Source organism: Gallus gallus, chromosome 13 (assembly GCF_016699485.2).
Source record: "Gallus gallus isolate bGalGal1 chromosome 13, bGalGal1.mat.broiler.GRCg7b, whole genome shotgun sequence".
Lineage (NCBI taxonomy): Eukaryota > Metazoa > Chordata > Aves > Galliformes > Phasianidae > Gallus > Gallus gallus.
In genome coordinates this window covers 4,917,867-4,933,925 of record NC_052544.1, presented here as the reverse complement: position 1 = coordinate 4,933,925, position 16,059 = coordinate 4,917,867, and the positions used below count along the sequence as shown (strand labels likewise).

Below are 16,059 nucleotides of genomic sequence, written 5' to 3'. Positions count from 1 at the left end.
ATGTTTGGGTTTTGTCCTCAAGCAGTAGATAAACCAGGAAAAAGAAAAAAGTACCATAATAAACATAAATACGTAACTGAATTGTAACTAAAAAAGACAAACAATCAAACAAAAAAACCAACCCAATTATAACTTGTTTAAATGATCTGCAATATTTTAAGCATCATGTAAAAATTTAGTGAAGTTCAAGAAATGTTTCATAGTGTATTATGAAAACATGAACAACTTAATTTTTATTACGTTTATTTCTGGCAACAGTATTTTCCTTAGGAAAGGCCAGAGGAAAGCTATTGAGATATTTGTCCCATTTTTATGTTTATTTTCTTGTGTTAAGCACTTGGACTTGCCATGGTAACCACAATGCAGAAGTTGCACATTGTGTCCTACATGAAGGTGGCTGAAGAGTGTTTCACAACCTTATCAACAGTATAGCATTATCTTATCATTTCCTGATATTTTTCTACTTGTAGTGTATTTGTTGAAAACTATGGAGGAAATTCATTGAGGAAACAGTTTCAGTTGATTTTGTCTGCTTGAGAAGATGTTTTAATAAGCTAATATCATGGAAATAGTATCAAGGTCCTAGTAAATCCTTCTTTTAACTGCAGTAGCAACTAAATAAATGTTCTTTTGTAAACAATATAAATCAGATCAGGCAGTTTAAACTTTAGCAATCATAAAATGGTGTTTGTTTTTCTGAACTGATAATTAGAAAAATACCTTCCCATAGAATAGGCATTTGCGAAGTACAGAACAGTAGTGTGAAATCAGCCAGAAAGCAATTGCCAGTTTTTGCTCCCTTCTGTACTGTAGTCATCTGTTCCTGTGTTTTGTAACTGCAACATATCTGAATTTGATGAGAGAGCTTTGAACTGGGTTCCAGAGCCAGGCATTGCTAATCTGAACAATTGTGCGTCTCCTCAGACTTCAAGCAAGTGTTTGTGCCACAGTGTAAGCATGGGTATTGCCAGTTTAATAAGCAGTATAGGACCAAAGCATTCAGTTGAAGAATGCAAGTATGTAGAAGTCAGTTTAGCCACTAGACACTCAGAGGTGAGAAATGGGAGTATTTTGAGTCTTGTTTCACTTAAAAGTTTTAGCCTTAATCTAGTGTAATAATACTAGCTCTCCAAGTCTAAGTGTGGCATGCTTTTTTTTGTTTGTTTGTTTTGACTTTTGGGGGTGTTTTTTTCTTCTCTGTAATACACAACGGTAGTTAAAAATAAGAGAAAAAAGGGGGGAAAAAGTAAGCATGCTCACAGTTATCACTCAGACTGCAGAGTTGTGGTGGGTGGCAGGAAGCAGCTGTTTCTCCTTGTTACCTAACTTCTTCAAAATATAAGAGCTACAAACACCTCCACAGGTTTAAATGTCAGTCTAAATGGAGCCAAGAAACCTTTTCTCAAGCTCACCAGCTCCTCTGGCCAACTACATTTATCCTCTCACAGGGACATAATCTATTCCAGCCAAAAAGCAATGATTTAGCCAGTACTTAAGCCAATGTTATGACCTCCTTAAATACACTGTGTGAGCAACTGCAACGATGGAAGACATGACTGCCTTATGTTTTTTTTTTTTATTATTATTATTATTATTATTATCTTTCTACTGGAGTTGGTAACCTTTGTGTCAGAGGGAACTGTGCCCTTGAAGAGCTCCGGCAGCTGAAGCAGAGGTGCTGGGCTGCAGCCTGCTCCGTGCGGGTGGGCCTGGGCTGGTACCCGTGCCGAGGGGACAGGGGGAAATGAAATGTCTCCAGCTGTCCCAGCTACATGTGCCAAAGCAAATTCTTCACCTCCATAACCGCATTTAGAAGAGCATGTGGTTTTGTTCTTTTGTTCTTGTTGTTAGCTCTTGTAGGTGCTTTTGTGGGCAAAGATTTCATTTCCAGCAAAAAGTTTTGTCTTGAGGATTTTGAAGAACTAGTACAGACCTGAGCCTAGGATGCCACAAGAGAAAGGTATTGATACAAATACCAACTCAAAATAATTAGTACCCCAGTGGGTAGGGTGCTTGTGCTTAGTGTATTTCTTGCTTTCTACAGCATCTTTCATTTGCAGTCCATGCATGCTAACTGTGCATATATTAAAGCATCTGTGCCCCAGTAAGGATGTCCTAATTAAGGAGACTACAAGAATCTCTCTTTCTGGTCCATTGAGCAAGAAGATATTTGTAGAATTTTGAAGAACTCCAACTGCTGAGATGGGTAAATGGTCATCCTGAGGGACAATGAAGATGATCACATTCTGTGGGTCATGAGAGCAGCTACTTCACACAGTATGTTCAGAGAGTCGTAGAAATGCCAAAATGTTGAGGCTGGGAAGGGTCTCTGGAGATACCTTATCCAACCTGCTTTTCAGAATAGGACGTTAGTTATCTTTAACCAAGGGCAGTAAAACCAGTTTCTGCTTGCGAACGCATTGTTAAAGGATAATGTATGCAATCGTTACGCGTTAATACTGAATGGAAATACTCTTCAATTTTAACTTTCCTGCATGCGTAATTGCAAGCCGTCCTGCAGGAAGAAAGGAAATATTTAAATGGTCTGAGTCTGCTTATCTTTTTATTGTTGCATAACAGGAGCAAATACTATGTTGTCAGTTCCATATTGTTATCACTTCTTATTCAGAAATCAAAAAGGTAACCAGTGTTGATTTATCATTGTATTTTAAGCTCTTCAGTAAGATGATCATTTAGATAAAATGCAATTCTGATACTGAATTTAATTTCTTATTATTTTTTCCCCTACCATCATATCCAGGTCAATTATTTCAATTTCTAGGTTTATATGGTATGGATATTTTCTCTCAAGCTGTGCTGTATTTTTTTTTTTTTTCTTTTTTTGACAATGATGTATCAAGGAAAACAGTAAAACAAAACGTATGAACACTATTACTCATTTATATCTTTTCTTTTTTTTTTAGGTGATAGTGACTGATCCCTACCATAAGAGTGGCTTTTCTGGAAACATCCGACCTGACTCGGAATAATGGATATAAAAGATCGAAGACACCGCTCTTTGACGAGAGGCCGGTGCGGGAAGGAGTGTCGCTATACTAGTTCTTCACTCGACAGTGAAGACTGCAGAGTACCAACTCAGAAATCCTACAGCTCCAGTGAGACTCTGAAAGCATATGACCATGACACGAGGATGCACTACGGAAATCGAGTTTCAGACCTGGTTCACAGGGAGTCGGATGAGTTTCCAAGGCAAGGTATGTTTAAAGTCAGGACTCTTTTATTCTTCACTGTTCTTTGCTAGATGATGTTAGTTATCTGTTGTATTGCTTTAGGGGAGTTTTAATGAAACAAAAAATGGATGTGTTTCAATTTAAATTTGAAAATGGGAATGCTGTTTCACCTGACTTCATTTCGTTACTGCTTACTTTTAGTACTTACCCTTCATCTCTTAAAAACTGGGAGGAATACCATTATACTTAGCTATGTTACCGCAACACTGAAATACTAGAGCTAGTATTTGAAATAACCTGTCTCTCTGAACTTGTAAGCAAGGCTGTTATTTTACAAAATGCTTCTCACTTTAAATGTGTTACATCCAACAAATGAATGAATGAACAGTCTAAATGGTTTTAGTTAAAGTAGCCTCCTTTCTTGTCTCTGTTTTTTCACTATACACAAACTTGAAATGACCTAGTTTTACTTTGATTCTGGTATTTACTTGTCTTCGTAAGTCTTTGTGTTGAAACTATTAGTGAATGTTTTTTTTTTTTTCCACAGGAACAGCATTTAAAAATCTGGTTAATGTGACCACATAGCCTGATTAAATTGTCAGTCAACAATTCAATATGGTTGCTTTTAAAATAAAATACTTGGCTTAATTTCAATTAAGAATTAGACATAAGAAGATATAGGCAGTGTTGAAGCATGAAAGTATGGCTCATTTCTGCCCCTTTCAACAGAAGTCTAAACGTCTACTACATCTTTAATTGCTAAAACTCTATTATTTCATGCATGTGTGTGTTAATGGCATAATCTCTACTACACATTTCTAGTATTTTGACTACTATGTTTTATGTGACTGAGGTTATCCCACTTCTCTGTGGAGATTGCTTCGTGAGCTCCTGTCTGATAAAAGGTCATTTTTTATACTTCATATCATGTCATGCAACTTGTTCGAAGCATTGTGCCAGCAGTCAGTGTCTTCCTTAACCTTTAAATCGAAGTATCTATTAATTTGCATCCTTAATTGAACTCTCATCTAATCCCTTGTTTTGCTTGCATATGTGTACAGACATTTTAAAGTGTTTGCATTGTGCTTTCTCTATCAAACATCCAGTTCTCTCTTCTGAGGTAATCTCTGTTCTTGTAGGGTCTTTTTTGCTAAGATGTATTTACCTAGAGATAACGCATCTAACTGCAGCTGGATCGTATGAGCTACTGAAGCCATTTTCATTGTGGTTTGTTCAGCCTCCATGTACAAGAGTCATCTAAATATTACTTTCCCCTATCTTGGATGATTGATGCTTCAGCTCAAGTGCCTTATTTTAGTCTCCAGGTCATTATTCGGCATTTCATGAGGGTGTTCTTTTTCTCTTGATTACTGATTTGACAACTGCTCATCCTCCTCCTGCTCTTAATGTGTTCTTATCTGCCCTTTTTATGAAGGGGAGTGCAAATTGAAATGCTCCAAAGACTTTTTTCTGCTAGTCTTTGTTGTTATATCTAGATGAATAAAGTTTAGTTTATTGAGCCAAAATATTTTCTTTTACCAAATAGTAAAATCAGTAACTCCTTACTTTTCTGTTTTTAAGTATAGAAAACACATTTCTTCAGAAAATAAGTTTGTATGATGATTCTTCATATTTGAAAACCCAAGTTCTGTCTATTGTGTTCTTTACTGACATGAAATTTGAGATAAGCTGGAAAGTAGATCTTCATTAGCATTTGGGGCCTGTTTTTTTCATACATTGATTTTTATATGCATGGCAGTATGATCCATATAGTTGGAAATCCTGTTCATTACATCTTAAAAAGATTCCAGCTGCAGACATCTAGAAATTTATACGTGTAAATTTATTCTAAATTTGAGTAGGTGCTTTGATGGGATTCAATTACTTAGGAAATAAACTTGTTTAAAATAAATTATCTGTAGGGAGTTATTTTTCTGCTATCAAAAATATATATAGAGAGAGAGAGAACAGACTTTTAGATTCTTGGCTAAAACTCCAAGTCCAGCGCACGCTTGAGCTCTAAGTTTGTCTAAGATTTTACCCAAAGTAGAAAACATATGTTGCTCTGAAAGTAATGCTGCTTCTTTTTTTTTTTTTTTTTCCCATGGAAACTGTAACCAAGAGCACACAGTAACACTTTTTGATAGTGTTTTGTAGCTGAGAATTTACCCTAATTTATTTAACATAGTCACCACAATTAGCTATGCATTTTAACTAATGGTAAAGAAGAGCCAGTGTGCCACAGTAAAAAAATATGTACCAACAGAGGTGGCTCACTGTTTCACAGCTGCTGTGATGACATACTTGCTAGAAAAAATTTGCCTGCTCAATCCATCTTCAATCATCCCAAACAGATGGAAGTCAGAAGGTGCCAAATCTGGACTATATGGTGGATGTGGTAGGACAGTCCAGCTAAGATTGGCTATGTCCATGATCTTGAAAGTAGTGTGAAGTATGGCATTACTTTGTCAGATCATCTTTCTGCTGCCATTTGTTGCACAGCAACAAAATGTAGCAGAGGATTGGTGGGAAGGTTGAACCTCTACTGCTGTTTCACCAACATCCGCCTCTGATGTTGTGGGCCACCATAATAAAATAGGAGGCGTTACTTTCAGAGCAGTGCTCATATATTTGTTATCCAGTAGCTGCCCTGGATATTCACTAGTCAGTCGATTTGAAAAAGTCATTCCTTTGGGGGGTGAAAGAGCATTCTAACCTTACAAGTTTTCATAAAAGTTGAGGAGTCCTTTCTGAATGTGGTATTTTAAGATGAATAGGAACTTTTCTACTTTCTGCTAGAATATGTCAAAAGCTTGACAATAGTTCTGACACCTCTGAATATTTGAAATATTTTACCATCTTCTGGTAATGTGCGAATTTTTCTGTATGCCAGGTATTTTTCTACCAAAGAGAACCAATTATTATACTTGATCATATACTTTTCAAAAGGAAAATAAGTTTTTTTACTTCATCTGCTGACACAGCACAGTGAATGAAGTTAGATCTCCTTTAAGACAAAAAATGTAGTTTTTAGAAAGCCATTCTTTAAAGAGGTTGCTTTGAAAGGCAGCCTTTCTTCATGTATGCTTTGTAACCAGACTGAGCTTAAAAGAACTCTCTCTACAGAGTTGTTGGAGTTTAAACTGGATTTCAAATGGATGATTGCAAACATTACTATTCCACAGTTCCTCGTTTGGCATTCATAGCTCACAGGTTTTGTATTTCTACTTGATCCAAATGCCAGGCTTCATCTGATGCAAAATTTATTAGCCGGTACTTAGACTGAATTGACTGCTTTCTAGTTCTCAGGTCAGATCTAGTTTAGCAGTAAATCTCTGCTATGAAATTTAAGAACAAATAGAATATATGTTTGGAGTTACTAAAAGTAAGTCTGAATAGTACAGTGATATTAAACTGGGCCCAACATTCTAAAATATAATATTATATATATTTTTTTTTTTAGCCACAGTTAACTATCTTGCTTTCTATATGTCATTGCATCTCTTCTTGCTTGCCAAGATAATTTCAGTGAAGAGCTGACAATACCCTTCTGTAATCAGCTCCATTTTATTTGCTTCTACTGAAAGGAAGTGTATTTTATATCCTGTTAGACACTGTGAGTATATGAAGACAAATTAGAAAAAAAAAAGTTCAGTGGTTATAAATTGGTTTTATTACCCAGTATTTTTATCAATGTAAAATTCAGTATTACTGTTACAGAAAAATCCTTGGGAAGCTTGGTGCTGTGACCACTCCCCTGGGGAACCTATTCCTGTGCCCAGTGACTCTCTCAATGAAGAACCTTTGCCTGATAGCCAACCCTACCTTGCCTTACAGCCACTTCATACTGTTCCCTCGAGTCCTATTGCTTGTCACCAAAGAAGGAAGATCAGTGCCTGCTCCTCTGCTCCCCCATGTGAAGAAGTCATGGGCCGTAATGAGTGCTCTCAGTCTTCTCTTCTCTGGACTGAACAAACCAAGGGACTTCAGCTGTTTCTCATACTCCCCCTGTAGTACCTTATTTATTACTTTGTGGTCATGATGGCCAAGACGGCCACCAATTGGCACTTCACTCACTATTTGTCAGTGATATCATCTTGGCTGAATTTGGCTATTCTAGCTCAGCATCTTGGCCATTGGGAGTCCTCCTCTGAGAATGAATGCATGTGTTCAATTTTAGGGTATGTGTTCCAGCCTGGAAAGCATTGTAGAGATGGCCATTACAATTCAGCATGTTCCGGTATTTAAAAATTCATTACTATGGAAAGATTGTAATCAACTAACAAGTTAAATATACAGTGTAATCAATTAAAATATTACCAGGATTCTCATTTTTAGTCAGTGTAATAAAGATGAAGTATAATAAAATGCAAACTTCTGAAACATTTCATTGCAAAACTATGTTGCTGACAGAGGACTCCAGTAATTAATATGACCAGTGCTGAAAAAAGAGGACTATTCTAATATTAATATGTATTTGTAGAATAAACAACAAGCAGCTAGATGTAATATTAGACATAATATTCTGTGTACCCACACAGTTTCAGGGAATAATTTTTTATTCTTGGCAATTTTTCTCTAGCAATCATTATTAAAATCAGCATTTGTTTACAGTTAAAATTAGAAAATCTAAATGCTTTCTAAAAGAGATTTTGCTATATTACTGCTACAGCATCAGACTCCTCATTAACTAATGATTGTTAAACTACCTTATTTATATTTAAAAAACTATTTGCAGTTACTAATTGGACATCACGTAACCTAGGTAAAAGGCATTAGTGCTTAAAATAAATAAAGAAATAAACTAACAGTTAATTTAGTTAGTGCCTTCTGTCAATAAAAGAAAATTTTAGAAGCTGTAGGTCTAATCTAAATCAGCCTCGGTAGCCATTTTCATTCAAAGACCTTCTTACAAGCATTTTAATAACTAGGGGAGAACTTGCTATGGTTTATAGTTAATGAATTTGTATCAAGCAGCAAGATATTGTGCTTCCAAACAGAAGAGTGGGGTTTGCTCCCCCTAAGACTAATGCCTGTGAATACTGGAAGAAAGGTATTCTTCGTATTCTTCTTCTTCCTCCTTTTGTTTAAGTGCATAATAGAATTCTAAGACCCTGGATAGTGGAAGTAATAATTTTTGAACTTACAAGTCCTTCTATCCTTGTTCATATGCATGCTCTGTCCCTCTTTAAAGCAGTTCGTAGTGTTGAGGCACATCCATGTGGATGTTCTTTCTCATATTTAAATTCATTGTAAAAGGAACAATTTACTTCAAGGAGATTAAAAAAAAACACAAAACTTTTCAAAACAAGATACTCTAAATGAAAATACTTAATGATATTATTTCTTGATTCATCCTCCTAATAAAAATGATTAATTTACTTAAATTCTGCAAATACTCTACCTTCAAGGGTTCTTGTCTTCAGAAGAATCTGCAGTAAAACACAGATATATTTTCGGGCGTATTTTCCAGTAAAAGCTGGTGTAGAGACTGATTATTTTTGAATGTTCGCTAACTGATGCAAGGAATTGCACATTCTACCATGAGAATCTCAGGCTTAAAAAGCTTTTAGACTTGATTTGGTTGAGAGTTGGGCATCTTTCTCACTACATCCTAAGCATGTACCAGAAAATTTGTCTTAAAATTTGGTTCAGCAGGGTCCACTATGTTTTATGTGCTCTCTTTACTTTGTTATTTCTCACTGGATTTGAATAGTTTAAGACCAAAGTGTCTTTGTTACTTAGTTTTATCTAGTAACCGATTAATTTTCTTAAGATTATTACCACATTGATCTCAGTAAGCCTCAAATGAAGTGTATTCAAGAGTCTTGAAAATGGCAGTAGGCAGAAAATCCAGTTTCCATTCATGCAGTTTCTGTGGGAAATCTTCCTCCATGTTAAAATCAGATGCCAGGTTCTCATTTGATTTTGAAAACAGGTTTCAGTTGCTAGCCATTACATCTCATGTAGTCTTTTTCTGTTTTATTGAAACATGCATGATACCTAGTGTTCTCTCCTTACAAATTCAAAGGGATGCTGCAGTTTAGTCAGTCTTCTTTTCTGTGAGCTATATCTGTGTATCTATACATATGAATAGATGGAGCTTTTTAAATATCTGCTTGTCAAGTATCACAGTATCATCTTTGGTCACAAAATCATATTTATTGCTCTTCAATAAGCCCTATTTTTTATTTTTCTCTAAAAACGAGCAGAATATACCATAGCAATCCTACATATTGCCTTGGTTATGTGGATAAAGATGTATATAGTGCCAGTGACATGTATAAAGATAGCCCTTTCATATTCCGTGTTTATAAATCCAAATACCAAATTAGCTTTTTCTCACAGCAGTGAATTGCTATTGAGCTGCTGGTCCTTCAAGGTTCCTAATGTTTTTTCGGTCTAGATAACTGACTAGGCAAAATAGCATGTAGATATTTTCATATATTGCTATTTTTTATGTGTCTGCTTAGCTGGAAGCATCTTACAGTGAATGCAAAAGTACATGTCTGTGAATGTAGACCATATTGGAAACAGAGATTTACTGTCCCAAAGTGTAATGCTTACTCAGCCATCTGATGAGATTTGAGCACTAAACAGTTTGAGAGGGATGCATAAAGCTGTTTTATTACAAGATGCTCTTATGAATTGTAGCAGCTTTCCTTATGGTATACTGCTGTTGCCAAACAAGTTGCATGAATGTAAGCAGTTTTATTTGTAATTACTTGCTTACATTTCCTTAGAATATTTGGGTTTAAGATGTTTGTGGTTCCTACTCATCCTCTGGTGGCAATCCCTACATCCTGTTCAATTCAAAATCAAAAGCTATCTTTTAAAACTATTTGGAGAAAAGCCTTTCTGAGGAATGCTATTTCTTATACACGATATGGAATTGGTCTCAGATATTTCTATGTGTATGTGATATAACCTTGTCAAAAACGTTACAGAAAGCTCATGCAGGAAAATATAAAAATAAGATCTTAAGGCAGTGAAAAAAGAGATAAGAGATTTAATTTTAGCTGAATTTGAGGGAGTCTAGAAAATAGAGAGAGGAATTACCTGCTTAAGGAATGTCAAGGAAAACGTGGTAGTTAATAGGTAGGCTATTTTCTAAACTTTGGTCAAAAACTGCGTATCGCAAACTGAATGTGATACTTGACAATATTCCTGACAGTACTGCCTTGCTTATGTTGTCTTGCTTATGGTTACGTTCTATGACACACACACACACACACACACACACACACGTACATACACGCATACACATACATTACTGTTGTATTCTATGATGCTGGTTAGCTCTGTTTTCTTTGCTACAATCAAACGTTTTCAAAAGCTATAGCTGGTGTTTGTTCATTTGTTAATTGACAGCTTCACCAACTATGAAATGTCTAATGTTTTTTTTTTAAAGTAAACAAATATTCACCATCGGTGTGTTTTTTTTCATTATTACGTATGAAAAAGTATCACTGAATCTGTTTTGATTTCAAAATTAGAAAGTTCTATGGTTACTGCTGGATAAAAACAAACTTAAAATTTGCTTATATAAAACATTAAGTGCTAAGCTGCACATTAACACATTTTGGTTTGTCTTCATAGGTATATTAATCACTGAAACGCATACATTAGTTGTAAGTATTGGAAAGAAAGTTAACAGTATTTTAGGTTTCGGTACTTAAGCCAGAACCTTAACAAAAGACCATCTTGTAGAACCAATTTCATGAGTTTCATTTTCTTCAAATGTATGATTGTGCCTGTTGTACATGCCCAGGAGTTGTATTCCGGCTTTTTAAATTTACTTCTGCTTGAATTCCATGTTATAAAGATGGCAGTTTAAGCTGAAATTTTAAGTGTTATCAATATGATATTTTAAGGCATTTTACTCAGTTCCAGCACCAAAATAATAATAATAATAATAATGAAAAAAAATCAGTAGCGTTCCATTTGATTTCATTACAACATTCAGTCTGAGCGTCTACCTGTGCAACCTGGTCTAGGGAGCCTGCTTGGGCAAGGGAGTTGGACTTAGATGATTTCTAGAGGTCCCTTCCAATCCCTACAAAATATGATTCTGTGATTCATTTATGTGTTGTAGTTTCTCTGTCCTTAATCAAAGCATTTGAACAGCATTGAAGTTTACCTAATGAAATCTGGGCATAATTCTTTCTTAAGTTATCTTAATAAGGAGCTGAGGTGGTATAATATAACTTGTTTTTTACAAGTGCTGAATTTGTTACTCGTGACAGTAAATTTTTGTGTATAAATAGGCAACTAAATGTGTGTACTCATTAGGTTTGCTTCAAAATTAGATGCGTTTCTAAGATTCTATTTTTGTGCAAACATAAAAATAAAACGAGACGTTATTACTAGTATCTGCTTCCAGCACTGAGTTTATAGTTTATTAATGAAATGAAAACTGATGAATCACAGTTGTAATGCTATGTCTTATCCAAAGATAATGAAGAGTTATAAGTGGTGTAATGAAAAATTAAAGTAAGGTTAAAGTAGTTTATAAGACTGCCTACAGATCCAGTGGTGTTCTAATTTGAAGAAAGAACACTCGATTTGAGGGATTTTAAAATATATCATTTAGTTTTGGTAGACGACTAAAAAGTATGTACTTGTCTTTAGGATAGTATGGAAGTGGAAGGTTTAACCAGGACAAGGAACAGGAAAATGAGATGTTATTTGCTCTCTGAAATCAGTGTGAACACAACAGGTTGTGTTTTAGATTTCTTCAGTACTTCATTTATGTGGTTCTCTCTTGTTGACTTTGTGTAACAATTTCTCATCTGTTTGCCCATTTCTTGACTATGTCATAGGTAAAATAAACCTTTGTTTTTATTTTTTACTGCTAGCAAACTGTAATGAAGCTTCTCATAGAATCACAGAATATCCTGAGTTGAAAGGGTCCCCTGAGGATCCTTGAGCCCAACTCCTGTCTCCACACAGCACCACCCAGAATCCAAACCCTATGTCTGAGTGCATTGTCCAAATGCAGCTTGAGCAGCTCAGGGCCGCGCCCACCGCCCTCTGGGGCAGAGCCTTTCCCTCACCCCCACCCGGCCCGCCCCTGCCAGCCCCATGCGGTTCCCTGGGCCCTGTCCCTGTCATCACAGCAGAGCTCAGCGCTGCCCTCTGCTCCCTTTGAGGAGCTGCAGCTGCCATGAGGGCTGCCCTCAGCCTGCCCTGCTCGGTGAGCAAACACAGCGAAAACCTTGGCTGCTCCTCACACATCTTGTCCTTTTGTTACTGTTCAGTGGCTCTTCTGGTGTCACTGAGGCACATGATGCCAGATCACTGACAAGGTACTGGCTTAACATATTACAATCTTGAATCTCGTTACTTCCTGTAACAGTTTGCCTTTGAGGCCCAGTATTACACAGATAAGTTCATCTGTTGTTTACAATTATCTCTAAGGAATTCACCTGGCTTCTATGCTGACATGTTGTGATATGATTTGTTTGTGCTTGCGTTGCACCAGGCCTCAGTGTGATGAGGAGTCCAACTGCTTTCTCTTCCACAAGCATTTCCCCAGGTGGGAAACTGGGAAAGCTCCATCACATCTTGGGAGACTTTGAGAGGTCAGCAGTACAGAAACTGAGGCAGGTTTTGTAATGCTGCACTTCCCTGAACCTGCTCTCCTTCTTTGTGTAAACCAGAATGACTGTAGTGGGGAGGATGTTTAGAATAAGTAGGTTTTGTGGTTATAAAATGTCAGCTTTCCTTTTATGTTTGTATGTTGACTTCATAACTCTTATAAGCTGTTACTGCCTGGCAGAGTTCTTCATCTGAACTTAAATTCATCTTCCCTTGTGTTTTGTAGTGGTGTTATACCTTGATCCAAGTATATCTGTCCTATAAAGTAGATTCTTCAGGTACTATTTTTCCTGGACATAAACAGGTTTATGTTAATAAGTCTACATATTTACTTATTATTTCTACAGTTAGTAAGAACAGAATTGGGTGGGATTTATCTAATTTTTCTGCAAGGTCTCATTTACTACTGAGTAACTTAGTACTCAGCTTAAGGAAAATGTTACCACTTTGGGAAATAAAGTAACATGTCCTATGTGATAAAATAACTGTTCCTATGTGATAGTTATGAAACAGAAATTCTGGAATTCCAAATCTTGATGATTATGTGCAGATCAAGACAGAGAATCTGTATGTAGGAGCTACTTAGAATAAATTGAATTACTTGGCACATTAAGGAAACCCCCTAATTAAGAAGTGATTTATTGTTGTAAAATGCACAAATATTGTTTACCCCTAATTAAGAAGTGATGTACTGTTCTAAAATACACATATTGTTTAATAATACTGATACAATTATTGAATCTAAAGTATCAATTTGATTAACTGTGGAGTAGTGGATTATGAGAACAGGCATTTAATTTAAATTTGGATTTGTTTCTCTGTGTTTTTTTTCCTAGCACAGTGGTTTTGATTGCTGCTTTAAAAGCTACTTTAATTATTCCAGCATAGTTATTTTTTGTATTCTCATTGTTTAAACTTTAAGACGATGAAGTTGATACTCTTTTTCTGCCTCTTTTTCTTTGTAAACTGCATTATCTTCCAAATAATAGAGAAATTAGAGTAGTAACAATATTTGTCAGGCATGGGACAGACGCATATAATTGTTCTCACACAAAGAGTATGCAGGCATTAAATATAGCTCAAGCTGAGGATAATTTGCCTCACATCCTCTTCATGTAACTTAGGTTAACATTCTGCAAGAGAGAAAAAGAAAATATGGAAAATATGGTATCATGTAAAAAAAAATGTGCTGTTACCAAAATGCAGAATATGTTTCTCCCAAACAACTGAATAAATTAGGGCACTGGACGTGTTTAAGGTGCTATTTTCAGGCGAGGAATTAAAATCTGTGCCTTTGGAGTTCAAATGACTGTGTTGGAAGGCATCTCATGCTTTTTATTTAGCTAATAAAAATATTGTACCTATTATGTTAAAAACTATGAAGTACAATAATATTATTGACCTACAGCTACCTTCATACCTGAAAAAAGCAAGTTGTTTAAGTTTATCTAATTTATATATAATGAGATGTTTAAAATAATTACCTTATTGTTTACTCATGTAAGAGAAATTATCCACAAAAAGGTGACATCTAAAAGGCCTTTCTTGACCTTCCAAGACAGAAAGAGAATTTGAGCTAAAATATCTCCACAAACTTTACCCTCCTGCAGCCTTTCTATTGAAAGACATTTTTCTGTAGTCAGCCGCTCCAAGAAGTGAATGTTCATGTCTAATTCTGCATGTGATCTTTGTGAAGCCATGAAACCAACCAAACAAAACAAACAGGGGAAGCCTGCTAGCAGTTTGGACAGCTTAAGTAACCAGACCCTGTTGTGCAGGAGGGCAAACTGTGTATCCTTATCAGTGAACTTCATGTTCCACGTAAAAACATCTTTGCGTGGACTATATTAAATTTCTGATGACTTGAACTTGTAAATTAACATACAGCATAATCTGAAATGCTGATGAGAGGAGAGAGTGCACTTGTACAAAGTGGCTTCTTGTCTTACTGTCAAGGAGCCTGTTATGCATGAAGTTCTATGTTTCTGCTGAAATCTGTAGATATTTTTGGATATGCAGGTGGCAGAGTGTCTGTCAAATTTTCTAATTCTTTTTTTCTCTCAAGGAATTCTTTGTAAGAATCTTTTGATTTTTGGCAAAATATTTCAATACTTTTATGTGCTTTCATTTTTCCGTTCATCTAACAAGTTTTGTTATTTTCTCCTGCTAGATGTCCTTCCTTAAGGACGTGTAACTGGTGCAAAATGATACTTGCAAATAGAGGCTTTCAAAATCCCAGAAGGAAAAAAATAATAATAATTTAAAAAAATTGTAGTGAAGCTAAACCAAGTGGCAATATCTTCAGTGTTGCAAAGGCAAGGTACATTTTCATAGAATCATAGAATGGCTTTGGTTGGAAGAGATCTTAAAGGTCATTAAGTTCCAACTTCTCTGCTGTGAGCAGAGTTGCCAGCTGCTAGATCAGCCTGCCCCAGGCTCTTTCCTACCTGGCTTTGAACACCTCGAGGAAGCATTACCTGGCTGTGTTAGGACAGGGGTGAGGGGGTGGCTGTGTTTCCAGAGATTTCCATGCACCACTCCAGAAAAGGTTAAGGGTGGTGATGACAGAACAGATGATCATACTCCTTCCTGTTTTTTATGCTTAGTAAAATCAAAGCATAGGGATGGCTGAAACATATGTGGTTGGCTTTATTTACCTGAAGGTGATGTGAATGAACTGTTTCTAGCTCCCACTGCTATGTCCCTGCCATTCTCAGCAGAGTCAGCAAAATTGAAGAGCCATACTGTGAAAAAGGAGTACGCGCATTTCCTTCCTTGTTTCTTCAGTTTGTGAATGTCCAAGTAAGAGAAGCTAATGAGCTTTTCCAAATGATCTTGCTGCTAGCACTATTAAATTGGCATTTCGCTTCTGTGTTGATTTGCAAAATAAATAAATAAGCAGGGTGGTGTCAGTTTCAGCTGAGACGAAATGGTTTTCTTTAGAGTGTCTGCTATGTTTTGGTTGTGGGGGAAAAACAGTGTTGATAACACACTGATATTTGTAGTTGCTGCAGAGCAGTGTTGTACAGAGCCATGGCCATTCACAGCGAAGGGCCCGAGGAGCTGGGAGGGAACAGAATCAGGACAGCTGACTTAAAATGGCTAAAGAGATATTCCTTACCATATGACATCATGTGTAAGGCATTTTGAAGGGAGTGGGAGTTCATCTTGCTATATTCCACTGTTTGGGAGACCTACTGGGCATCGGTCGGCAGGTATGTTTGTCATAACTATTATCCTTTTCCTTTTCTCTTTCTCAGGAAGTAGT

General features: G+C 36.3%; 1 protein-coding gene across 17 annotated transcripts in view; it reads left to right on the top strand.

The window, feature by feature from the left end:
- Positions 1 to 16,059, top strand: part of TENM2 (teneurin transmembrane protein 2) — a 608,636-nt gene that overhangs the window by 134,487 nt on the left and 458,090 nt on the right. For 16 of the 17 annotated variants that reach the window (XM_046900248.1, XM_025154777.3, XM_040646802.2 and 13 more), the window contains exon 3: positions 2,925 to 3,215. In XM_046900248.1, the coding sequence (XP_046756204.1) occupies positions 2,990 to 3,215 (226 nt within the window). In that variant the 5' untranslated portion in view covers positions 2,925 to 2,989. 17 annotated transcript variants of the gene reach the window in all.